Genomic DNA, 26627 nt, shown 5'->3' with positions numbered 1-26627 from the left:
CATTTAAAACGGGTCAGACGGCGCCGAGAAAAACATACACACACACGGTCTCTGGAGAGTAGGCCTGTCATGTTGCACAGTGCGTGTGAGTGTGTGTGTGTGTGTGTGTGTGTTTTATAGGACAAATGGTTGCAGGTGAAGGGCTGTGAACTCCTCTCTCGGTGTTACCCAGCAGGAGAGAGAGCAGCAGGAGGATGACGGGTTTAAGGACGAAATGAATACGAGATGACCAGAGACTAAAAGACGGTCTGGTTCATGTGAACCCACATCCAGAAAAATGATTCAAAAAAAAAAAAAAAAAAAAAAAAAAAAAAAGTCTACGCTCTCTCTGTAACAACTAGGGCTAGGCGATATATCAATATAATATCGTGATAAATGATTACGCGATACATTTTTCTGAGATATCGTCGGTATGGTGTGTTTATTTTTTTTTAATAATCGCAAATTAAATGGTACCGAATGGATGCTGGTGATGTGACGTATTTTTTTTAAACTTAATATTCTTCGTCTTTGTAGACATTAAAGAAAAGTATCGACAAACTCGGTTTAACAGTTGTGTGTTTATTTGACACAGTTAGCTTGCAGACAGTTTGTTCGTTTGCTAAACTATATATATATATACACATATATATATATACACACATATACATATATATATACACATATACATATATATATATACACACATATACGTATATATATACACATATACATATATATACACACATATACATATATATATACACATATACATATATATACACATATACATATATATACACATATACATATATATACACATATACATATACACATATATATATACACATATACATATATATATATACACATATACATATATATACACACATACATATATATATATACACATATACATATATATACACATATACATATATATACACATATACATATACACATATATATACACATATACATATATATACACATATATACACATATATATACACACTATATATATATATATATATATATATATATATATATATATATATATATATATATATATATATATATATATATATATATATATATATATATATATATATATATATATATATCGTGATGCACATCGCGAATCATAGAAATGTCGCGTGAGGAAGAGTATCGTGATGTGATCGTGATTTTCATCATATCGCCCAGCCCTAGTAACAACGCACCAAAACACACACAATTCATTCTTTTAAAGGATTCCAAGCCCGTCGCTCGTCGAAAGGGTGCACTCGCATTATTATGCTGCTATATTATCATTATATCAGTGGCACAAGACGGTCACATAATGACAATATCATCGTTTATCGTTAACTATTTCTTGCGACGATATATCATCCGACAGAAGTGGCATGCTTACACGTCATCGATTATGGAGCGGTTCTAGATTATCCCGGTACCCTGACCGTGGGGGGGTGAAAAAGCTGACAAAAAGCGCTGTAGTTCGTACCCGTTCCTCCAGTTTGTTCAGTTGCTCTCTGTAGAAGGCGTCCTGCTTCCTCAGCTGCTGGTCTCTCTCATCCAACTGCTTAGCCTGAAGGAAACATACAAAAGAAACATGTCAGAATTGAACTTAAAAAAGTGTAATAACTAACTAACTAAATAAATCAAGAAATAATTACTTTACGTAACCCTCCGTTTTAGCGGTCTAGATCAAATCTTTAAAGGCTCCAGGACCAAAAAGGCCTTCAGGATGCTAGACAGATCCATTATAATAACATAAATATGCATTAGATCCTACGAGAAGAGTCTGGACGTCTACGTCCTGCCCTCGGATCCTACCAAGGGCATCGGTTCATGACAGGTCTTTATCAGTGTGTCATCAGAGTGTGTGCAGACTGTGTGCTGAAAAGGCTGATGTGAGGATAACATCAGCAGGAGGACAATGGAGAATCTTTATGGCTCCTCTATCGTTCCTCGCACCTCTATTGCGCATCTCTCCTGACCTTCGAAGTGAGACGCTTCCCTTCTACAAATGACGAAGCGCTCGGTAATTTCCTTTGATAATGTCTCTGGAATAGTCTGGAACAGCGGTTAACTCCGAGTGCCACGAGAAAGAAATCTAGCCTCCATCGGGTGCTGGTCAGAGAAATTCAGAGAAAAATCAAAGCCAAACAATATGCTCTAGCAAGATTTCAATATTCCTAAGGTCATGTCTTGGAGCTGGAATTAACTGGGTGTTGATTTCTGGGGAAACGTGGATGCTAAACTTCTTGTATTTGACGACTAGGTGAAATCGTTTGACGCCAGTTCTCATGAGATAACCTGAACATCCATAGCTACATTAACTCTGGAGCAGCCAGCACAATAGACTATGTGATAGAGCAGTGGTCACCAAGTCTGTTCCTTGAGATCTCACTTCTCCAACCAAAAGCGAACACGCCTGTTTTAGCTGATCAAGAACTTCTTAAGGCAATGATTAGATGGAGTCTAGATAGCTAAAGTGTTCAGAAAGGTAGATCTTCAGGAACAGGGTCGGTGACCCCTGTGCTACAGGCACGAGGGATGGATATCGATACCGGTACCAGGTATCAGTCCAGGACTATGTGACATACTCCTAGCGTACACTGTAACACTAATGAACAGACGACACACGCTGAGAGACCTGGACGTAGCTCACGATTAACCACGATTCATCTTCCTTTGTATAAAAGGTCAACGTACATGTTGTGGCTGAGTAGCCTATTAATTACAAAACAATATATTATAGTGAGACCACGGCAACAGTCAATAAACACCCATACGTTTATTGACGTTATCTGCGTTAAAGCAGAAAGAAAAGAAAAGAAAAAAAAATCAGCACGGTAAGTAAAAGAGTGAATTGAAGATACAGATTCACAGTGAATTTCGGTTGTGCCTTACCTTACACACCATCCCCTTCCACAAGCAGAGCAGGAGAGAAGGAAAAGAGGAGAAAAAGACAGAGAGGATATGAAAAGGACAGATTTTTCTTTAAATGACATTCCCGAGCCTCATCACTAAAAGCTACTAAGAGAGAGAGAGAGAGAGAGAGAGAGAGAGAGAGCGAGAGAGCGAGAAAGTGTGAGAGAGAAAGTGAGAGAAAACAAAAGAGAGAGAGAGAGAGAGAGAGCGCATGTGAAAGAGAGGGCGAGAGAGAAAGTGAGAGTGAGACACAGTTTGCTTTCCTCTGGCATACACAGAGAATGCAGTGGATTAAAGCAAGGCCCACATTTGTGAAGGAGAAACAAAGAAAAATGTGCTTATGAAAGAAAAATCTAATCTAAATCCAATCCCAGTTGAGAATGTTTTATCTGCGAGATGTTCTCTGCGCATAGTAATGAAATCCACACCAATAAAACAATCATCAGTCTGAGGAAACATGGCATAGTACACTCTGACATGATGTTTATTCCCAGCTGTATGTGATGGGATAAAAGCAGGTGACTAGATAGGTCAGGTGACGAGATACAGCAGGTGACTAGATAGGGCAGGTGATGAGATAAAGCAGGTGACAGGTCAGGTGACGAGATAAAGCAGGTGACAGGTCAGGTGACGAGATAAAGCAGGTGACCGGCCAGGTGACGAGATAGATCAGGTGACAAGATAGACCTTGTACAACACAATCAATCAATAATCCACATCAATAATCCACGTAAATGAAACAATTAGACAATTACAAGAGCTGCAATTCCAGCACAAACCTATATAATCCAGTATTTAAACTAAATAAATGAAAAACAGACAGATAAAGAGACAGACAGACAGACAGAACTGTAATTCCAGTATAACACTACATCATTCGATGTCTTAAATGAATAAACAGGTACATAAGCACACAAACAAACAAACAAACAAACGAACTGACAGTAATTCCAGTAGAATATTATATAATCACGTGAAATAAATGAATACATAATGAATGAATTGTAATTCCAGTGTAATATTATATAATAATTTAAGTGCTTTAAATAGATAAACAAATGGATAAATGAACATTTTTTCCCTCCAACACACACACACACACACACACACACACACACACGAGAGAGCAGACTGTAGCGGACCGAACTGCTCCTAACGAACCCTCATGTATATAAACTCGGCACTCTCACTAACGCACACCTCTGGTCTTTTCCAGACCGCTGCGTGGGCGAGCTTCAGCTGCGCAACCGGAATGAAAAGAAAAAAGTGACTATGATTGACCTTCATCTTGACTGTGTGACAGACACACACACACACACACACACACACACACACACACACACACACACGGAGCAGCTGCCTTCGCAGTCTGATAGAGAAAGAGCGTAACCGATGCGCAATTAAAAGCAGGGAGGCGCAGACATCTATGTGCACCCAGGGATTTTCTCTCTCAGGCGCTTGTTCTTTCTCTCACAATGGATCAGACGGGGCATATGGCAGTCACTCCGTCACGCGACGTGTCAGGATTACTTCCATCTGATTAAACCCATTCAACCCCCGCCCAGCTCATCTAATCATCTTACAACCCCGACAAAACACTGCCACTTACACCACCCATGATGCACCACTGTGCCCCGTAATGTAGAACAGGCCTGGCAATTAATCACACGGAAGTGGAAGTGAACTACAAGTGCACAGAGGAGGAGGATGAAGAGGAAGAGGAGGCAGAGAAGGGAGAGGAGGAGGTGATGGCGATGAGTCGACGGAATGAAAGAGAAGAAAACAATGGAGGAAATTTATCATACGGAGCTGCCATGGCTCGAAAGACGTGCGGGTTTATATCAGAGCATGGAGAAACAAAAGAGGAGAGGAGATTAGAGAAGAGAAAGCAAGGAATGAGGGGGAAAAAAAGGAAATAGAGAAGATACAAAGAGGAGAAACGAGAGAAAATGAGAAAAGAGGGGGAAAACAGAAAACCAGGAAAAACGAGAGGAGTGAGGAGGAGGAGAGAAAATGAAAGAGACGAGAAGAGAAGAGACAAGGGGACGTGGATTTAAGAGAGGAGAAGAGACGAGAAGAAGAGAAGAAAAGTGGTGAGAAGAGACGAGAAGAAGAGAAGAAAAGTGGTGAGAAGAGACGAGAAGAAGAGAAGAAAAGTGGTGAGAAGAGAAGAAGCAAGGAAACATGAATTTAAGAAAAGGAGAAGAGATAAGAAGAGAAGAGACAGGATGAGAAGAGACAAGAAGAGGCGAGACGAGGCGTGAGAAGTGAAGAGACGAGAAGATGAGGGAGGAGAAAAAGAGGAGAGACAAGATGAGTTGAGATGAAAGGAGGCGAGAACAAGAGACGGGTAGAGATCTAGAGACGAGACCTGATGAGAAGAAGAGACGAGACAAGGAGAAAAGCGGTGAGAAGAGACGAAAAGAGATAAGGAGAGAAGAGGCGAGGGAACATGAATTTACGAAAGGAGAAGAGCCAAGAAGACGAGAGACGAGGAGAAAAACGATGAGAAGGGACAAGATGAGGTGAGACGGAAGGAAAGAGACGAGAACAAGAGACGAGTAGAGATGAGAAGAGGGGAGATTAGCAGAGACGAGACGAGGTGAGAAGAAAGAAGAAGAGGAAAGACGAGTGGACACCTGATGAGATGAGAAGAGACAACAGGAGACAAGAAGAGAAGAGATGTACACTAAAGCCAGCACCTTGCCGCTATAACGTCAGCGGCTACACGGTCCTTTACGCGCAGGAGAAATATTCCATCGTCATTTCAGAAAGTTCAGCATCACTTCCTTCCAGAAAGCCAAAACCCGCACCTGATCTTCACCAGCAGGAACGCTCGTAAAGCCCGGCTCCAACTCGTCCCACGCCGAGAGAGGAGCGAGACGACCTGCACGCCGCACGCTGGAATGAAACGGATCGTTTAGGTGGAAGAGGTTCTGCTGGAGTTTTTAAATCAGCTGAGCTCTGCAGTGAATGGGACGGGCGGGGATGAGTGGTGGATGAACGCTGTATCAGGTACAAGAACACCATACACTTCCTGCGCTCCTCCTCCGGTCAACCGAGCTGCAGAAACGTCTCGGCGCCGACGAGCGAAACCGTCCCGCGAGCACGATGACGGCGAGTCGAAAGACTCTCCCACGGCAGACTGTCTCAAAGCGCGGACACTCGAGACTCCTTCCAGAAACGCTAAACAAACATCTCCTCGGGGGGAAAATTCATTTCCTTCGTTTATAATCCCTGTGAATGAGCCGTTACCATAGAAACCATAACGCGTTACAAAGAGCGCAGCGATATAAACCTGGGATTTATAGCAGGAATTACTGTCACAGAAAATTCGAAACCTCTGACCAATCGGATTCGAGGATACAACAGAGCTATGTGGTAGAAACGTCTCCGGGAACGAAAATAAATAAATAAATAAACAAATAAATAAATAAATATCAACCCTCTACGGACACAGTGAAGCTCTGCCCCTCTCCGCCGCTGATGATGGATCGTGCCGCTGAAGCTGTGGGTCTTCTGTTGGAACGAGGATCAGGTCTGAAACACGTGAGGACGCGAGACCGATGCGGACGTCGGATTTTATTCTCTTTCGGGTACTGAAGGCTCTTTCGCAGTTGGCAGAACAAGCAGGGTCTGAACAAGATGAAGAATGTTTGGCATCTGGTCTCTGTAGGCTTGCTTCAGCAGCAGTGGTACAGGTCCAGGTAGGACGTGCCATGAAGGTCACTAGACGCTCGCCTTTTCACGCGTCTCCACTCCCCAGGGAACTTGACATCCAGACTGAACAAGCTTCTCTTCGTCGCGTGAAGACATCGCTCTGGAACGCTCGCGTTTCCGGGACAGTTTGATTTTCCCGCCATATTCGAGGTGATCGGCGCGTCTTCTGTCTGTACGGAACTGGACTCGCACGTTTTCTTTGCGCTTTAAAACAAAAAAATGTTCATCAAACGTTTCCTGCTCAGACTGGGATTTCCACACTTTTTTTTTTTCGCATCCACAGTACAGGAAAGAAAGAAGATTTAGATCTAGCGCGTCAATTCTCTTTACGCGGCACGTGCAGCCTATCTTGTTCTCTCACGTTGAGCGCGGCGCGTGTGAGAGAGCGACAGGGGGCGCTCTCGGGTAAGAGATGGCGTGTAAAGCGGACAGAGCGGGTAATGAAGGAATTTTTTAGTCGCCTGGCAGGAAATGTAGTCGGCGTATGCGAGTGATTTACTCGCGTTGTAGAGGGTTGAATATTCTCACACGACATTCCCCATACATCGGGCAAAGAAAGACAGAAAGACAGAAAGAGAAAGAAAGAAAGACAGCAAGAAAAAGAAAGAAAGACAGAAAGACAAAGAAAGAAAGACAGAAAGACAAAGAAAGAAAGACAGAAAGACAAAGAAAGAAAGACAGAAAGAGAAAGAAAGCCAGAGACACAAAAAGAAAGACAGAAGGAAAGAAAGACAAACAAAAACAGAAAGACAAAGAAAGAAAGACAGAAACATAAAGAAAGACAGAAAGACAAACAGAAAGACAGAAAGGTAGAAAGACAAAAAGAAAGACAGAAAGAAAGACAAACAGAAAGAAAGCCAGAAAGACAAAAAGAAAGAAAGACAGAAAGAAAGATAAAGAGAGAGCGAGAGAGACAGAAAGAAAGACTGAGAGAAAGACAAAGAGAGAGAGAGAGAGAGAGAGAGATAGAAAGAAGGAAAATCCGAGGTGGCCGCTGCTGATAGTTTCATGGTGAATATATTATAATATAAACGAAGCCACTATGTTCAAGCACAAACCTCATCTGTAATTTAGGTTTAAATTGTTTTAGGCACGTCGTCTAACCTGAAAAAGTTAGTGGCCGCATGATCGCTTTCGTCTTGCGTGCCCAGTAACCTTGGCAACCCAAGGTCAAAGTTACTCGCATCCATCACGGGCAACCGAGTTAGCGTAACCAACCCACAACCACCAAGTGCAGGCTTGTCCGGCCAGCACAGAGCAAAGGTCAAAGGTCAGGTCACTGCTATTCTGCCCTAATAAGGTAGAATATCTCAGTGAAATGTGTGTGTTCAGGGAAGATCAACGCAACGGGCACATGGAGAGTGTGTGGAAATAATCCGGCAGAGGAAGAGGAAGGGATCTGAACCGACAAACCTGCAGCGCAGAGAAGTCCAACAAGAATTATCCAACAATGACAGAAAGGGTTACTGGGTAATGGGGAGGAATGCAGCACAGAGGTGAAAGGTCAGTCTCGTGGAGATGTGGGGTGGGGGGTTGGGGGTTGCGGGGGTCAGAGGAACGTCCCTCGTGTTTCCTCCAAAAAAAAATAATGAACTGAGAGTGTGTGTACAGATCAAATTAGCTGTGATCCCATAAAGACTGTCCATTATTAAAGGAGCAGATACAGAGAGGTCTCAATCACACCTGCTCAATCACCCCCCCTCACACACCCCCACCCCACACCCCACACACACCCTACTGTTCTGTCCATCAGCTTCTTTGTCCTGTTTATATATAATGTCAAAATCAGTCTCAAATAAAGCAGGCTTCCAGAGTGGTTTCCTTATTAGAGAACGAGTCACATGACCACGGAGAACCCTGAGGGAACCCACATGGATACAAGGAGAAGGTGAGAAACTCCACAGAGACTTTATCTACATCCTAAAGATTTGGGATTTGACCACGTCACTTCAAATGCTTTCAAATTCTGTACTTCTTATATTTACTTATTTATTTTTTTAAGCAGTCCTGTTCTCCGCTTGCATGTACGTTCTGTACCGAATTCCTCAAAGACGCGCTCGATTCCAGCTACTCTTAACAATGATCGATTCTTCTTCCGTGTTTGGTGGCGTGCTCCCAGGGGCGTGAGAGCGGAGGACGGCGTTTCTGCTGCCTCCATCAGTCACCGAGCAACACTACAGCTCGGCTGAGATAAGCATTTAGATGGGCCGGATTGATAAATCGACTGGACGCCGGCCTGACCCGAGGTATTAACTGATTGATAAAGCACTTTGCGGTTAAAGCACAAAGTTATCTTTGCCGGGGCCGTGGGGGAAAAACCGGCGGGGAAATCTAATCGTACGTCACTTTCACACACGGCGCAGCTTCTGAGCAGGGAGAAGCGATCCGAGAGGATGGGGGGGGGGGGGGGGCCTAAACAAAACAAAAAAAAAAAAGAAGAAAAAAAAAAAAAGGAGATCTTAAGAAGAAAGAGGTCCGTGGCTGCAGAGGACACACACTGAGGCGAGACTGCTGCCTTTAGGATAAAGTTTCCTGCCAAGAGAATAAAAGAACAAAACAGCAAGTGTGTGTGAGACAAAGAGAGAGAGACAGACAGCGAGAGAGACAGAGAGACAGAGCGAGAGAGAGAGACAGCAAGACCCCCCCCCGTCAAAGTCCTCGTGGCATTGCAGATCATTTCCAGAGAGCGTTTGATCGGACAGGAAATCTGACGAGGAGCCGAAGTGCACGATGAGGTCATCAAAAGTGTCGATCCGTATCGGTGGTAGAGAGAGACGGTACGTTTTGATCATGTGTATCTTCTAAATGCGAATTTTGTCGTTGTTTTGGAGCAACACTAGCGTCTAGATAACCTTAAGGCGGACATACTCATATTTCATCCTAAAAGCCACAAAACGTCCGTTTTGATTTGACGGGGACTTCCTGCGGTCATGACGACGTTGCCACGTCCCAACGTTAGAGCGTTCACGTGAACTCGGCGGTCTGAAGTCAGGAAATGAAACGAACACTCGGCGTAAGCTGGCGCTCATCCGGCAGCCGAGCGAGCATTCAAGATAAAAACTCTCGAAAAGCTTTTCCGTGATATACGGTTTCATCCGAGATGAGAAGACGTGGTGTGCATTGTTTACATTGTATTGTTTTAGCACTGCTGTGTTATTTTTTATTAGTCTATTTCACAACGCTGCAGTTTAACAGCCGATCAGTGAAAACACCTTATTGTAAAAGACATACAGTTTGATTAGTGCTGAAATTATTTTTAAAGTGGATGTGATAATTCACTGCTAATAACGCCACAAATGACACGAGAGAGAGAGAGAGAGAGAGAGAGAGAGAGCAGGTTGTAAAAACAAAGAAAATCTGAGAGACAAATATGAACATTTCAAGAGTTTTTCACTCTCCGACCCTGTGAACATCGCGTCGTGTAAGGAGCCGGCTTAACAAACGCTGCTGGATTTCCGCAGATAGCGGTTATCAAAACATCTGCTCATTCACATCATCATCATTATCAAAACAGAGAAGAGAGCTTATGCACACTGTAAAGACACGTCTCAAAATGTTCAGCAATAAGAAATTTAACCCCCGGAGCACGAGCGAGCGAAAGACTCCGCGCTGAGGGTCTTGAGGGTCATCACAAGGATCGGTATTTTTTTTTTTTAGTTGAAAAAAAGACCACAGACATTTTTGGCTGTTGGTCAGAATTCAGCCACAGCAGCATCTGAGAGTCTGCCATTACGGTAAGAATTTTAAACGATACCGTGATTTAAACCCCGCCCATTTTCTGCTACGTTTTCTCCACCAATATAGAAGTTCAATGAACGAGAGTCCCGTCTCCACAGTTACAGGAAACTCGGTGTGAAAGGACGCGTGTTGTGAAACTCTTCTTATTCCCGACACCGCGGTCGCCGCTGCTAACCCATGCAGAAAGTAAAGAATGCCGCTCGGGTATTATTACATCCAGAAGAAGATGTCTGTCCGAAATGGTTTGAAAATTTGACAGAAAGCAAACCGGAGGAAAAGCGTTAGTCCGGTTCTTTTACAGATCTCCAGCTTTGAGGAATTTAATACATCTTAAAGCACACCTCTTACGGTTTTGAATCGTGCCTAATCTTGTTTTAGAGATTTACACGTATCCGAGGTCAAAAACACTTTAACGTGCTCATAATTTAAACTGCAGCGTTACCTTTTTTCTCCCCTAGTGGCACAAACGACTCGTTCAATGATCGGTTCTAAAGGATTCGTTCTAAACAACTCCTTTCAGAGAGCATACTCTGCTCTGATTGGTCAGACGTCCCAGTCTGCCGTGATTGGTTTACCGATGAAAACCCAGAGGTGGGACTTTTTGTTTCAAAGCTACGTAGATTAGTACAGGACGTGAGTCTGGAATCACAAACGACTCGTTTCAGCTGAATCGATTCCTTCTTTTGGGAGTCGATACGGTTTGTGGTGCGCTTTGGTTTTTGAAGCTTTGCAGACTTTTTACATCCACAAACAGCTACGTATATAACAAACTACAACGAAAGGTAATATTCGATAAACCATAATAGGTGCACTTTAATATATTTATTTGGGAAAATCAGACATGGAAGACAATAAAACAACATCCGTGTCACATTAATCCAAAAACCCCTCAAAGTGTCATAATTGAAACTAACATGCTCCCAAACCACGCCAAAAAAACCCCACACAACCCTGGGCGAGAGCTCCATGAGGTGCTTAAAATGGCCGCCAATCACCTCCTTTTGCTTGCTACTCGAACCGTCGTGCCTTCTTTATCAAGAGAGACAAAAGCTGCTCTCTCACCACGTCCCGAGCAATTATCTGCGTTCTCTCCGCTCCTCTTTGGCTCCTCTTATAGTTAATTGTTTTCATTTGCGCAGGGATTTTCAGATTAGCAAACAAACAAGCCCGAGCCGTCGATTATGAACAGAGATGCTAGAACTGAAACTCTACGTCCCACAGGAGCGCTGCTCGGTTCGACGCGTTTATAGAAGATTCGAACGCCTGGGATTAGTAGCTCATAAAAATAGGAGGCGTAAACAAGCATCCGTTCAGGAATAATTCAGAAAAAACCCCGAATGAAGCTTGGTAGTAATGAAGGGAACGTTATAAGAGGTTTGTGTTATAAGAGCGTTAGGTGTTTTCTCTAACTTCCTGTTAATGTGTTTGCTTTAATTAGAAAACGCTGGTTTGGGGAATGATGTACATTATGATTACTGGGCAACCCTAAAAGCGTTCCTTGCTTATTTATGGAATCAAATGCTTTCTCTTCTCCAACCCTGCGAACTTGGATTCCGTATCTCAGATCTCTGTAGAAGAGCTTGTTGTTGTTTATTTTAAGGAGTATGAGTAAATCAGACTGCCAAACACAGCAGATTAATGAATGACAGCGCTTGGCAGTGCAGGATCATGGCCTTTCACTTTCTCAGTCAAACTCTAAAAGCAGAGTCGTGTTTAAGGGAGAACTTTGCCAGCGCGAGCCCACCCTCCTGCTCCTCGGCCCGTGAATTAACTTTACAAGAGTCCGTGTCAGGAAGCAGCTTTCCTGACGCTCGCCTCCATCCATCAATCCTGACTGGCCGTAGCTCAGAGAACGAGCGGCCGACCGAGCCAATTAGCTGCCAGGGTGAGCAGCGGGCACTAGTGCCAACCGGAGCGGCAGCCAATTAGGGTCGGATTCAGTCTGAGCAGAACGCCGGCACCGCTCGATGGAGACGAGGAGGGAGAGAGACGTGACGGGAGAGGAAGGATATCGTGGGCACGACAGGATCTCCGTCTTTCACACAAATCGGCTACAGGGGAAAGAGCGCGCCCGTCACGTCCCCAAACCACACGTGACCATTATTAGAAAATAGATCAACAATTAGAATAACACTATAACAGATGGCTAACTCTCACTAGCTACAGTCAGCTCCAGAATTATTGGCACCCATGGAAAACGTTCTGGTTAATTAGTCTTCTCGTGTTTTTCAGTAAATTTCCTTACATTAAAAGGTTAGATTTTGTTAGAAATTGTCAGTGCCAGAAGAAGCTAACTCGTCAAACTACCAATAAAAAAATATTAATAAAAAAAAAAATTTAAACAAGTAAAATGATGAGAGACTGACAGAGGAAGCATTGAGAGCATCCTGAGCAGCTGCATCTCTGCCTGGTTCGGACGTCGCACAGAATCAGGTCGCGAGCCCCTGCAGCGGACAGTGAGGACAGATGAGCAGATCATGGAGGTCTCTCTTTCCTCCATCATAGACATTTACACCACATGCTGCATTCGCAAAGCCACCGGCATTGTGGATGAACCCACACACCCCTCACACACACACACACTCTCTCTTCACCCTCCTGCTGTCTGGAAAAAGGTACCGAAGCATTCGGGCCTCACAGCCAGACTCAGTAATAGCTTCTTCCCCCAAGCCATCAGACTCCTCAGTTCAGAGACTAGACTGACACACACACACATGCACACACACTCACACACACACTGAACACCATCCCACTCCCATTGCAATTTATCCACATTTCTGTACTGACTACCTGTAGTTTTGCTGCTACTGTATTTATAAAAATATTATGATGTTTAAATTCTTGTCACTAATACACACTTTACCCCGTCTCTAACTGTGCCCATTGTCCTGTTTCAGTAGTACTGTCCCGTGCTGTCCGCACACGTCTGCAGCTGCACCTCATGTAGAATGTGAAGATCTTATTTAGTTCTGTCTCTCATGTGGTTAGTGTGTTGTTTTATGTAGTGACGTGGAACTGGAGGAAGGCTGTTTTGTTTCACCGTGTACTGTACCAGCTGTATATGCGTGAAATGACAATAAAACCACTCGACGCGACGAGATCGGAGAAGAACAGAAATCATGAGAGAACGAGAGAAGAGGAGAGGAGAGAAGACGTGAGAAGAGGATAGAGGCAGAGAAGAGGAGAGAGAGAAGAGAAGAAGAGAGAAGAGAAAACGAGAAGAGGAGAGAAGACGAGAGGAAAGAAGACGAGAAGAGAGAAGACGAGAGGAGAGAAGACGAGAAGAGAGAAGACGAGAGGAGAGAAGACGAGAGGAGAGAAGAAGAGAGAAGAGGGGAGAAGAGAAGAAGAGAGAAGAGGAAAGAAAAAACGAGAAGAGGCGAGAAGAGAAGAAGAGAGAAGAGGAGAGAAGAGAGAAGAAGAGATTCGAAGAGGAGAGACGAGAAGAAGAGAGAAGAGAAAACGAGAGAAGATGAGAGAAGAGAAAACGAGAGAAGATGAGAGAAGAGAAGAAGAGAGAAGAGAAAACGAGAGAAGATGAGAGAAGAGAAGAAGAGGAGAAGAGAGAAGAGAGAAGAGGAAAGAGAAAACGAGAAGAGGCGAGAAGAGAAGAAGAGAGAAGAGGAGAGAAGAGAGAAGAAGAGGAGAGACGAGAAGAAGAGAGAAGAGAAAACGGGAGAAGATGAGAGAAGAGAAGAAGAGGAGAGAAGAAGAGGAGAAGAGAGAACAGAAGAGGAGAAGAGAGAACAGAAGAAGAGAGAAGAGAAGAGGAGAGAAGAGAGAAGAAGAGGAGAGAAGAAGAGATTCGAAGAGGAGAGACGAGAAGAAGAGAGAAGAGAAAACGAGAGAAGATGAGAGAAGAGAAGAAGAGGAGAGAAGAAGAGGAGAAGAGAGAATAGAAGAGGAGAAGAGAGAACAGAAGAAGAGAGAAGAGAAGAGAGAAGATGAGAGAAGAAGAGAAAAGACGAGAAGGGAAGAAGAGAGAAGACAAGAGAAGACAAAAAGACAAGATGAGAGAAGAGAATATGAGAGAAACGACGACACGTGAAGAGAAGACGAGAAGAGAATGTGACACGAGAGCAGAAGAGTGAAGAGAAGAGCAAAAAGAGAAGATGAAAGAAGAGTAGATAAGAAAATAAACAAAAGAAAAGAACATTGCTAGGCCACGCCCCCACAGCTTGTGAACGGTTTTGGGCTGTGAGCCAAGCTGATGTCTTCACATCAAACCAAGAAGAAATAAAGTAGCGTAATGGCTGTGGTGAAAGAGATACGAAAGAAAAGATACGAGGAGGATCATCGGGTCAATCAAAATTGGATAAGAGATGGAGGAGCTGGTATGAGGAGTGTCCACTAAGAATTTTTTTCAAAAATTTAAGCGAGTGAAGGAAGGAAATGAGAACTGAAACCTCCCCTGTGCAGTGATATAAGCAACCACATTATACCTGCAACAGTCACCAAACTTGGAGAGGGGGTGGATCTCCAGAAAAGGGAAAAAAAAACCCAAGGACCTCTCTACGCTCTTAAAAAATCCATCTTTATCGCTGGCCAGAGGAACCTTCTTCTGTGTTTGAGTGACAGGCAAGAGAAGGTCAAAGCTGCCATGTTTACCAGCACACCTCCTATGCCCTGTGGGTTTTTATTTGAAAGCCTGCTGTTTACTTATGACTAACGACATATTTACAGCCAACCTCGGAGTGAAGGAGGAAAGGGAAGAGAAAAAAAAAAATGGACTCCTTTCTACAAGATGCACAAGTCCTCTTCAGAAGCAGGGAAAAGAAAATGGCGGTGTATTATCAGTCCGGAGCAGTCGTCTGTATCGAAAACCGACCAGCGTTTGCTGCGTATGCGGATTCGTACGGCGGACATTGGCTATGACTGGAACTTTCTGAGGAGGCGAGGAGGAGGAAAGGGAAAAGCCACGAGAGGTTGAGCTCTTGAAATATAGAAGCTCAGCTTGGAGTGTTGTCTCTGGGCCAACCGAGCGTCGAATAAAAACATCCGGAAGAGCTTATTGTGGGAGCAGAAAACTGGATTAGAGGTCAGGGGTCTACAATCGTCCCTAAATATATACACACACATAATATATATACACACACACACTCATCAAAATGTAAATATTAGAGCAGATTTGTAACCTTCAGCAAAGAAGGCAACAAGTCAGCCAAGCGTTCTGGTATCACGCGTCGATGTTGCGGTAGTTTTACAATTCCACTTATTTTGGGGGTTAACGTGCGCGTGACGTTAACACTTGGTCTCAGTACACGTGTAATACGTGGCTGAGAAAACCCGTTTGGAAAGCTGCCTGCCAGTCCAGAATGCTTGTTTATGTTTGGACTGGCCTCTTGTCAGTCATTTTATAGACACTCTGTAACTCCACCCCTCTCTCACTCTCAAAATCAGCAAGTACCCGGTGCAGCCAGGTGTCTCTCCTGCGAGGGGAAATAAATAAATAAATAAATAAATAAATAAATAAATAAAACAGTTTGTGCTTCGAAAAAATACTTCACCGACAGCGCTTTTTCCAAGACGGGGTAATTTATTATATGGTGATGGCGATGAATCTGAACACAGAATTCTAAGAAACTCTGATTATGTTGGTTACTGATCAGAAGGTCGGGGGTTCAAGCCCCAGCACTGCCAAGCTGCCACTGTTGGGCCCTTGAGCAAGGCCCTTAACCCTCTCTGCTCCAGGAGGCGCTGTATCACGGCTGACCCTGCGCTCTGACCCCAACTTCCTCACATGCTGGGGTATGCGAAGAAAAGAATTTCACTGTGCATATGTATATGTGATCAATAAAGACTCGTTATCATAATTATCATGATCATTAACCTTGCTAATGCTAACTCTTCTTGGCATGCTAGCTCGACTTGAACAGCTTTTGGCGGTGGAGTTTTCTGTACATGGGTGGGACTCTGGGGCGGGCTCAAGGAGCAAAACGAAAAAGCGTTCAAATTTTGACGAATCTTCCCTCATACACCTTTAAAGTGTCATATACACTAAATGGCCAAAATTATGTGGACACCTGATCATCACACCCATATGCGGCTCTTCTTCAAACTGTCGCAACAAAGTTGGAAGCACACAGTTGTGTAGAATCTTTGTATGCTGGAGCATTATATACAATTTCCCCTTCACTGGAACCAAAAGACCCAAACCTGTTCCAGCATGACGATGCACCTGTGCACAGAGCGAGATCCATGAAGAGATGGTGTGTTAAGGTTGGACTGGAAGAACTCGAGTGTCCTGCACAGAGCCCTGACCTCGACCCCAACATTTTGAGGATGAACTGGAACACCGACTGCACCCCAGGCCTCCTCACCCAACATCAGGGCCTGACATCACTCATGCTTTGATGGCTGAATGAACACAAATCCCCACAGCCCCACTCCAAAATCTAGTGGAAAGCCTCCCCAGAAGAGTGGATGTTATTATAACAGCAAAGGGAGCCCTAGGTTTTCTGGTGGGGTGTTGGTGACGTGAAGATCAGTTTATGAGAAGTTAAGTTGAATCTAAGGATCTTTTATCCAAGTGGATGGTTGATCTAGAAAATTTGTGCACCATGAGAACAGTAGGGGGCCAAGCACCATCACCACTAGAGCCCAGTTTCCCTGTGTAACCTGTAGGACCTTCCATGAGGTACAGTAGTACCCAAACTATTTGAGATTGACTTCCAAAGCCAGAGAGAGAGAAGACAGAAAGGGTGTGGTGGTTTAAAAAAAAAAAAAAAAAAAAAAAAAAAAAGTTCTATTGTCTCAACAAATCACAATCCCCCGGCCATCAAGCAAGTCGCTCTCGACACTGGGGCAGGAGATTGATGACTTGCTGCTTGATTGAAACGTTTGCTCCAGGGAGTGCGCCGTGTCTGAATAAAATAATGTGCTTTATGATTGATTGGCGAGGCAATCTTTGCTGGAAGGCCCGAGTCAATGAAATTCAAAATGCTATCAGACTTGTCCAGAAATCTGCGCGCTTGACAACGGGTTTGTTGCAGGATAACTTTCAATTTGGATTTGCAAAGATGTTCACGTGTAATCTAATCACAGGTTGATGAGACGACGGCTGAAGAAAGACCATTGATTGGAGATCAAGCTCGAAGACTGAAGAAACGAAATACCTCATTAGAAGCATTCATGCGAAATATGGCACTCTGGCCACTTATACAAAAAGGTGGAGACGGGAAAGGAAAATACAAGTCTCGGATAGATCACTAAGATGGCGCTAATATTCGAAAATAAAAGCTAACAAGCACCAGTAGCAGAGGTTATTGTGATTCATGAAGAATTGGCCAGCTAATATTTGCAGGAAAGTTCACTGAAATGAAAACGTGGCGAAATGAAAGACTCGCAAACTTCACGGCGTTGTTGATGGTCAGAAACGGTAATGTGTGTGTATAAGAACCACGGAACGGCTTTCTAACACATTCCCAAAGCGATTTGCCTTGGGTTAACTTTATCACAAACCTTTTCATTCACTAAAAAGAGGCATTTACGTTAAATACACAATTATACATGATGTACTCCAGGCATAATTGGAACAGTATTCGATTATGCAGAAGCTGACACTACCGTGACGTTTCACATCCTCGCGACGCGTCGAGTTAGTTACGGCAAACTTAACCATTCTCACGCTGCGCAGTTAATCAGCTGCACTCAGACGACGTGAAACGATATCATTGCCAATATCACCGCCATTTTCCGATAGGGAGCGAGTTGGATTTTACGCCCTGCTGCTGTAATTAAACTTCAATCAAACTCGATCGTCATCCCGTTTGTTGCTCATCTTTTGAAGCTCAACCACTGAGAAAGACCTCCTCTGTATGACACGGGGCAAGAAGCATCTTAGTACAAGCATGGAGGAAAAATTCTCTTCGCTCCTCTGTTTAAACGCTTCACACGTTTACCATGACACTGGGCTGAAATACGATTGTTAGAAGTAAGGCGAGTACGCCGCGATACATCGTGCGTCATGTGACTTTTTGGTCTTAAATGGAGGCGTTCTTAGCAAAGTGCACCTGGGAGGATAAAATGCTGAATAGCTAAGCTACAGCGAGCGTGTCAGCGCTATGAAGCATTCATAATAATAATAATAATAATAATAATAATAATAATAATAATAATAATAATAACAACAACAACAACAACAACTCGAGATCATCAAAATCTACACTAGCTTTGATTAAACTTGCTTACGTAAAAGCTTCCAGGTGACTCTACGTGACTATGGTACACCGTCACGCTAATGAACACACGACAGGAAATGACATCACCGTGTTTCGGACCGCTGACTGACGATGGCGATCGAAGCAAAGCAGACTGCAAAAATATCCAGACGAGGAACTACAGCATGTTCTTACAATACAAGTCACCTGATAAAACATCCATCCATCCATCCATCTTCTATACCGCTTATCCTTTTCAGCGTCACGGGGAAACCTGGAGCCTATCCCAGGGAGCATCGGGCACAATTCAGGGTACACCCTGGACAGGGTGCTGATAAAACATCTTAAACATAAAACTCAGCAACGAGGAGAACGAATCGCTAGCACGCTAGGATTGGGAAAAATGTCTACAGAGAACACTAGGTGGGTGAAAGGCATGTCCAAGGCGTCTAATGTAGCTAGAGTTAGCTAAACCCTGGGACATACTTCAGAGATTAATACCAAGTATATTACACATTGTGGTATCAGTATCAACAAGACTCTGGAAAATCAGCTATTGATAAACATGCGTTCGTCCCAACTACTTCCAGTTAAATAAATAAACAGTATACTTTAATGGTACCTGGAGAGATCATTAACTAAACCACCAACGAATTAAGCATTTCACAAACACACACGATCACCTCAACGATGTATTTTATACCGCACACAAAGGTTTTAAGAGAGAGGACCGCAACTGTGCTATAAACAGCACAGCTATAAGCCTGGAATCCTGACAGAAGAACGTGTCTTGGGAGAAGGAGGAGAACCCCTGAATATCCGAACTGAAGCGCAGCAACTGACTTGTGTCATCCCGAGTGCAGCAGATCTGGTCCAGGTAATTGGCGTGGCTAATTTTGGCACATTGCAGCAATTCTGTGCGAATGCAGCGGAGCGGTCACGAGCACAGATTCTATTGTAGGTGACACGGAGAGACGACAGGCCAAAGCTGGACCAGAATCCTGATGAGGGGGAAGATCGATATCTCCTGGGATGTGAAGGTGGAAAAAAAATAATAAACTCTCTCTCTCTCTCTCTCTCTCACACTGACATACACAGAGCCGTCAAAATATCATTTATCTTTTCGGCTCTGGCGTTTAAAAAGAAACTATTTTGAACGTGACAATACATCAAAACGCATCAGATCAATTATAGCACGAACGTCAGATTCGCCACCTTCAATCAAGCCTAAAAGAGAAGAGTATTAAACTATAGAGACGTGTGGAAAAAATAAGTACACCCCATGGAAAATGTTGGCTTTTTTGACATATTTGGAGAAGCAAACCTTTGATCATCTTTGATCAAAAGTTGACGTACTCAAACAAAATCACAAGGAAAATGAGCTCTCTCAATCATTTATTCAACAGGAATATCAATAGATGAGATATTCGTCTGAGGAAAAAGTAAGTACACCCTTAAGTACACTCTAGAAGCTAGTATTGGCCCCTTCAGCAGAAATAACTTCCTGTAGGCGTTTCGCATAACTGTCCGCCGGTCTCTGACCTCGGCTTGCTGGAATTTTTTGACCACTCTACCATGCGATATTCTTTCAGCCGCAAGATGTTTGATGGTTTTCTTGCATGTTCTGGCCGTTTCAAATCCCCTCCAGAACATTTCAATGGGATTCAAATCCGGGCTTTGACGAGGCTATTCCATAACCCTCCGTTTCTTCTTTCTGAGCCATTCTTTGGTGGATTTGCAAGTGTGCTGAGGATCATTATCCTGTTTTTGGTTCAACTTCAACTTTCAGACAGATGGCCTCACATTATCTTCAAGCACTCTTTGATATGATGCAGAATTCATAGTGGAATCAATGAATGCAAGCCGTCCAGTCCCTGAGGCAGTGAAGCAACACCAAACTGTAACATTTCCCCCACCGTGCGTCACAGTTGGTATGAGGTGCTTCTCCTGAAAAGCTGTCTTTGATCTGTGCCAAACATGTCTGCTGTTACTGTGACCAAACAACTCCATCTTTGATTCGTCTGTCCAGAGCACATTATTACAAAAGTCCTGGTCTTTATCTATATGCTCATTGCCAAACTGTAGTCTTGCAAAGGCTTTTTCCTGGCACGTCTCCCATGCAGCTCAAATTTGTGCGATCTCTTTCTGATTGTAGAAGCATGCACTGTGACACCTACAGTTGCAAGACTTACTAGCAGATCCTGTGATGAAGTTTTGGGGTTCCTGAAGACTTCTTTTTGCATCAGACAGTCTGCACCATTTGTAGATGGAGATCTTTTTAAATCCCTTTCCAGACTCAAAGGTATCCACAACCTTTTTTTTTCTGAAGGCCTTATAGAACTCTTTAGATCTTGGCATGATGACACCACACACCTCAGTAACAAAGGGAACACCAGACACTAGATATGAGAGGGGTATAAATAAGACCGCTTCCACCTGCACTCCCTAAGCAGGTTCTAATCACTGGCATCCAATCTCGAACACCTGATTCTAATTTTATAGATTTGAAGGTGTGAAAATGTAGGGCTACTTGTACTTTTCATGTGACTGATCTGTTCTACTGTTATTTTAAATTATCAAACGACACATAAAATTGGCATTTTGTAGTAAATTTCACAGACGGTATCATCTTTATTAGTAGGCACGGTTTCAAAGAGGATCAAATGTTTGCTTATCCAAAGATGAAATAAAAAACCCACAATTTTCATAGGGTGTACTTGTTTTTTTTTTTTTGCACATGACCGTATATAATGGGACATTTCTAGTTCAACAATTTGAATGAGGCTAAACGTTTCAACAGCAAAGTGACTATTTTAAAAATTATGAGTGCAAAAGTTCACTCCAGCAACAAGGAACACTATAGTATTGTTTTTTTGTGTGTGTGTGTGTGTGTGTGTGTGTGTATCCACTGTGTAATCCCCCTCTTAATATGTTAAACAGTTTGTTTATCAGTGGGTTAAACTCTCAAGCCTAAATACAACCACTGACCCAAGTAGCTCATGGCTCAAGACGGAGGAAGAGTCCGACCTGATTGGACGAAATCATCTCTGAAAGGTCCATGTACTCGTGGCGTGCTGAGTACAGCAGAACTGCACATTACCTCCGGCAAGAACTTTCAAGCACTTATTGATGTTTTAGAGGCGATTTAAGCTCATTTCAATTTCCAATTACAAGCGTGCTACAGCCCACATCATTCTGCGATATAAAGCTAAGGGGATCGATCGGCATCATATACCGCGCTCCTGTACGCTGCTTTTCCGTTCATTAAAAACCAACCAAACATGTCGGTGCATAAATCCCCCCCCCCACAACCCCCCCTTCTTCTTTCAATGAGGATATACGAATACTCTAGGTTTTATACATGGCCTTGAAAACATGAGCCATGCACTTGATCAGCATCATAAACACACATGGAGCAGCAGTAATGAAAACACTGTCCTGTCCTGGAGATGCATTTGCAGGGAAGCGTTCACGTAAGGTCGAAGGACGGCAACGGTAGCGTCATGGTTAGCGTGTTTGCGATCATACCTTCGGGGTTGGGGGTTCGAATCCCACCTCCACCCTGAGCTTGTGTGTTCTCCTTGTGCTTCAGGGGTTTCCTGCCAAGTTAGGGGTTAGTTAAGCAGTGACCGATTCGGCGGTCCGGATCGAGGTCGGAAGTTCATTCCGCCACCGACGGACAGTCAGTTTGAAGGTTCTGGGACGGGACCTCATGCTTTTCCGAGCAGGCACTCAGTACAGACGTTTCCTCTATTAGCAGCGCCGCTCTGTCCTCACGTTTCACAGAACCGTCTGGCGAGCGCGTCTTGAAATGTTTAAAACCAGAAGACGACTGTTACTTCGAGCAGGAGAGTCACTGTACATGACGTCGGTCGGATTCAGACTGAATCGGACCTACACACCAAATTAAAACTCTCTTATTACCCGTCTGCGAGCGAACTACTGATTTAGAAACTAATCGGTGCCATCGATATAAAAAGTACCAGCGTTGTCGAGCGTCGGTTTGAGACACGCCCCAAACATTCACCACTTATGAGCATGTAATTATCTGCAGCAGTGGCCTGTTTCCTTAGTGTTACTGACTTCTCATTCTCAGAATAACTGTATTTTATTGACTGACACGTGTTTGGAGGAAATGAAACTGAAACACAAGGTCTTACAGAAAAAAAGAGAGAAGAAAAAAAAAGAAAAAAAAAAAAAAAAAAAAGCACGTCCTCCTGTACTTAACGGACTTCGGGCCTCCCGAACATCGTTAAACCGTACAACACTCGCACCCAGTGACTAAATCAACACTTTCATAGGCATGAAAACACTTAATATTAGGAATTAAGAGTGATCAAAACACAACACGGTGACGTCTGAAGCAGCCAAACAAGCTGTAAACCCTCATATCTGCACATGGTACCAATGCTGAATAGATGCTTTTGGGAAGGAGTGTGAGATTCATTAATTCACAAAGCTGTTTGCCTGGAAACACACACACACACACACACACACACACACTCCTGCAGATAGGAATTATATCATCACACTGTCTTAATCCAAACGATTCAATTTGATATTACGGAGCTGGAACATGTGAAATGAGCGATATAATCAATACAGCAGCTTTGTAAACAGCTCACACACTCCGGGGCACGCGGTGTTCAAAATAATCGGCCTGTCACGACCGATACAGGAAGCGCTCGTCTCAGGAACGTGTTTACCAGGCGCGATACACGGCGAATAAAAAGATCCCAACGCGCCTCTGTGTGCGTTTTTAGATTAATACTGATGTTTATTGATTATATTTAAGCGTCGTCAGCCTCGGTCTTCTATAAGAAAAAGAAAGAAAAACACAAAGAAAACCTGTAGTATATATATTTTTTTGCACTCGTTTGTTTGAGAGGTGTAGGAAGGAATCTCTCCGGGGACAGGAACACGTGCAGGTATGTTAGAGTCGTACGTAAACGCTTTCGAGTGCAGTTTACGAGCAGATCTATTTCCACTTGGCCATGGAAATCTCATAAAAAGGTCACTAGGGGAGAACACTAATCTTGTAAGTAATCAGAGGACGGTAAACACGGTCATTTAATTAATCTTGACATTAAAAGACATTTTACTTCAGATCAGTATTGATAGATACATGTTAAACTAGGGTCGTTACGCGGTGGCGGTGTCAAACAGGACGGTCAGCTCACTGTAGACGTTTTCAAACATAGTGATTAATATGAATTTCCGCTTCGTTCAGTGGTTCACTCTTCCTCGCAGCCACTCCTTCTTTCACCGTACGACGACACCACGATAAATCCCGACAGTTTCACAGATTTTACAGCTTTCATTCGCAAAAATACATCTTTTTGTGAAGCCCTCGACATGCCAGTCATTTTCAAAACACGCTGTGCAAAGACACGTGTCCCGGGGTTTTAGGTACGATATGGGGTTCCTAGCACAAGTAACCGTAAGAGCTGACGTCATGTTACCTTCTAATGACGAAGCTCGCAAACCCTACAACAAGACTACAAATAAAGGCCAAATATTATAAACACGCTCCAGTCTCTGTAGACGCACACTCATCCGGGTCAAAACAGTCCTAACCACTGCACATTACTTAACAAGCTGAGTCGACAGGATGTCCCCACAAGTCTCCATACATAGGGGGAAATTAACACTTTTTAGCAAAATGTCTAACAAAAATATTCATATTTAGTTTATATGTTATATTTTACCTTGATGGCATTTTTGGCAGACGCCCTTATCTAGAGCGACTTACGTTTATCTCATTCATACATCTGAGCAACTGAGGGTTAAGGGCCTTGCTCAATGGCCCAACAATGGCAGCTTGGCAGTGCTGGGGTTTGAACTCATGACCTTCTGAGCAGTAGATCAACGCCTTAACCACTCAGCCACCACTGCATAGTTTCAGGTAGCCGTTAAAAAACACCTTTGCTAAAAGAAGAACGTATAGAAATCATTCTCGCGGCCGGATCGGGAAGCTGCCGCAAGGGTGCGGAGGACTTTAACACGTAACACGGCGAGCACGTCGCACACGGCGATGTCGCCAAACGTCTTAAGCTCAAAAAGACTAAAAGCGTCGAGGAGAAGTGGACGTCCACGAACATCCACTGATGAAGGCACAATGGATGGATTTGTGTGGACTAGAGTGCTGCACAAAAGCACACAGTGAGTAAAAAACAGACGAGGGTATTGAAACGGGTAAAATAAGAAAACGTACAATCACTAAAGGGTGCCTGTGCACCTTCAGTGCTTGGCCCCCTAAATAAATAAAAACAAACTTAAGTAAATTTTACCATGACAAAGTAAATATCTCTGGCTCCATTCGGGATCTATTTCCTCTAGCGGTGCAAAAATATGAACTGCTTACAGAACTGCTGTATAGGTATTGACACGACTGTGATTAGCTACAGCAGTCAGCTCAAACCTACACTGAATCACCGCCACGCCTATATTCAGCACGACCCAAGCGCGCTCTTGTTTATGCGATATTGCTTAAACATACACAGGACTTCCTGTATTAACACAATTTCTAAGACAAATTCAGGGCCTGACGCACACGGTATCAGTCACACACAACCAATCAGACCTCGCGGTCGGCCAACGAGACCCTGACATTTCACCCCGTACCCGTCATGACCCGCCCATTACGGCCGCTCTCCTACTCGCCCGAGGCTACACGGGCGTGATGGAGCACTGAGCCACAACGTGTAATTACACTCCATCTTATTCACTGCGCTCCATAATTAGCCACATCCACTTGCAGAGGTGTGCTGAAGGTTAAGTTCTTTAGCTTTATGAGACAGCTTAAATGTAAAATCGGGTTAGAAATGGATTGATATTACAAATAAATGTTTTATGGCGGAATTGGAATAATAAAAATTTCAGTAAGGCAGAGAAACGATAGCGTAAGCCGAGGCATTAAAGCTGGACTGTGATTTAAAAGCTGTACTAATTCACTTATTATACAACGCCGTTATCACTCCAAAAACCAACCTGCCGTGAAACCACTCCAAACAACTTCACTCTTTTTTAATGTATGGAAAGATGAGGATGTTTATTACATTATTTATTAAGTACTTTTACAGTGCCCTCCATTAATATTGGCACCCTTGGTCAATATGAGCAAAGGCGGCTGTGAATTTGTCTTTACCGTTTAAACTTTATCAAAAGAAAAATTCACAAACATGTACTCCGCTCTCGTGGAGATCAAAACTATTGCACTTTACTTCTATTGATTTTTCTTTCTTCTGTGCTTTTCTCTTATTCACTCTACGCTGTAGTGTATATCCTGTTCATTTTATTGCTGTTTGCACTGTTTTACTGCACTTTAATTCCACTCAAGTCTGCTGTTTATATCCAGTGTTTACACCCCACTGCGCTCCTACATCGCACTCTTACACTGTACATGTACATAGTGCTTCAGTTAGCTGGTAAATACCGCTTTTTGACCGTTAAACATTCAAAATGTCTGAAAAATAAAAACCGTCGGACACAACGCCCGGTAAAAATAGTAACACGAAGCAGACATTAGGTTTGCAACTGCACAGCTAAATAAGATCTCTATCGGGGCAAATATTTGTTTTTTGACGTTTCTCTCCATTTTTACACACACATCTGTGTGCTGGTCGGCGCTCGCTCGTTACGGGAGTCGTTAAGTGGTTCTGTACGACTGTGCCATTTTATAAATGTTAATACATCACCAGCCGACTGGGTAACCGCTAGTAAACTCTCTCGCTATTCTCAAGCTCAATCAGTCCCTCCAGGATTTCACGAATGCAGAAATTTAGGCATTTTTCCAAAAAAAAGAAAAGAAAAATGCAGCAAAATCGAGCATTTTTGGCTGCAACGATCATAAAAACTCCACGAAATCCTCTAGACACAGTCTCAGTTTGCAGAGTCATAATCTCAGACCCAAGCCTGTCAAAATATACTTCCAAAATCAAAACTGCGTTATCTAACTCAGGGGTTCACAAACTTTTCCAGGGCAAGGCCCACCAAATGGCATTAACATTTGACCGAGGCCCCCCTTTCGCGAGATGTTTTTTTTTTAAAAAACACATTAAAAATACAGACTTCTGAATATATCCCCCGCTTTTT

At 43.4% G+C, this 26627-nt stretch overlaps 1 protein-coding gene across 2 annotated transcripts in view; it reads right to left on the bottom strand.

Annotated features, from left to right (window-relative positions):
• chchd3a (coiled-coil-helix-coiled-coil-helix domain containing 3a) overlaps positions 1-26627 on the bottom strand; it is an 86420-nt gene that overhangs the window by 25105 nt on the left and 34688 nt on the right. For both annotated transcript variants that reach the window (XM_017493650.3, NM_001200530.1), the window contains 1 exon segment: positions 1484-1567. In XM_017493650.3, the coding sequence (XP_017349139.1) occupies positions 1484-1567 (84 nt within the window).

This window comes from Ictalurus punctatus, chromosome 19 (genome assembly GCF_001660625.3).
Source record: "Ictalurus punctatus breed USDA103 chromosome 19, Coco_2.0, whole genome shotgun sequence".
In the NCBI taxonomy this organism is placed as follows: domain Eukaryota; kingdom Metazoa; phylum Chordata; class Actinopteri; order Siluriformes; family Ictaluridae; genus Ictalurus; species Ictalurus punctatus.
The sequence above is the reverse complement of the archived record's forward strand: the minus strand, read 5'-3'. Positions and strand labels throughout refer to the sequence as shown.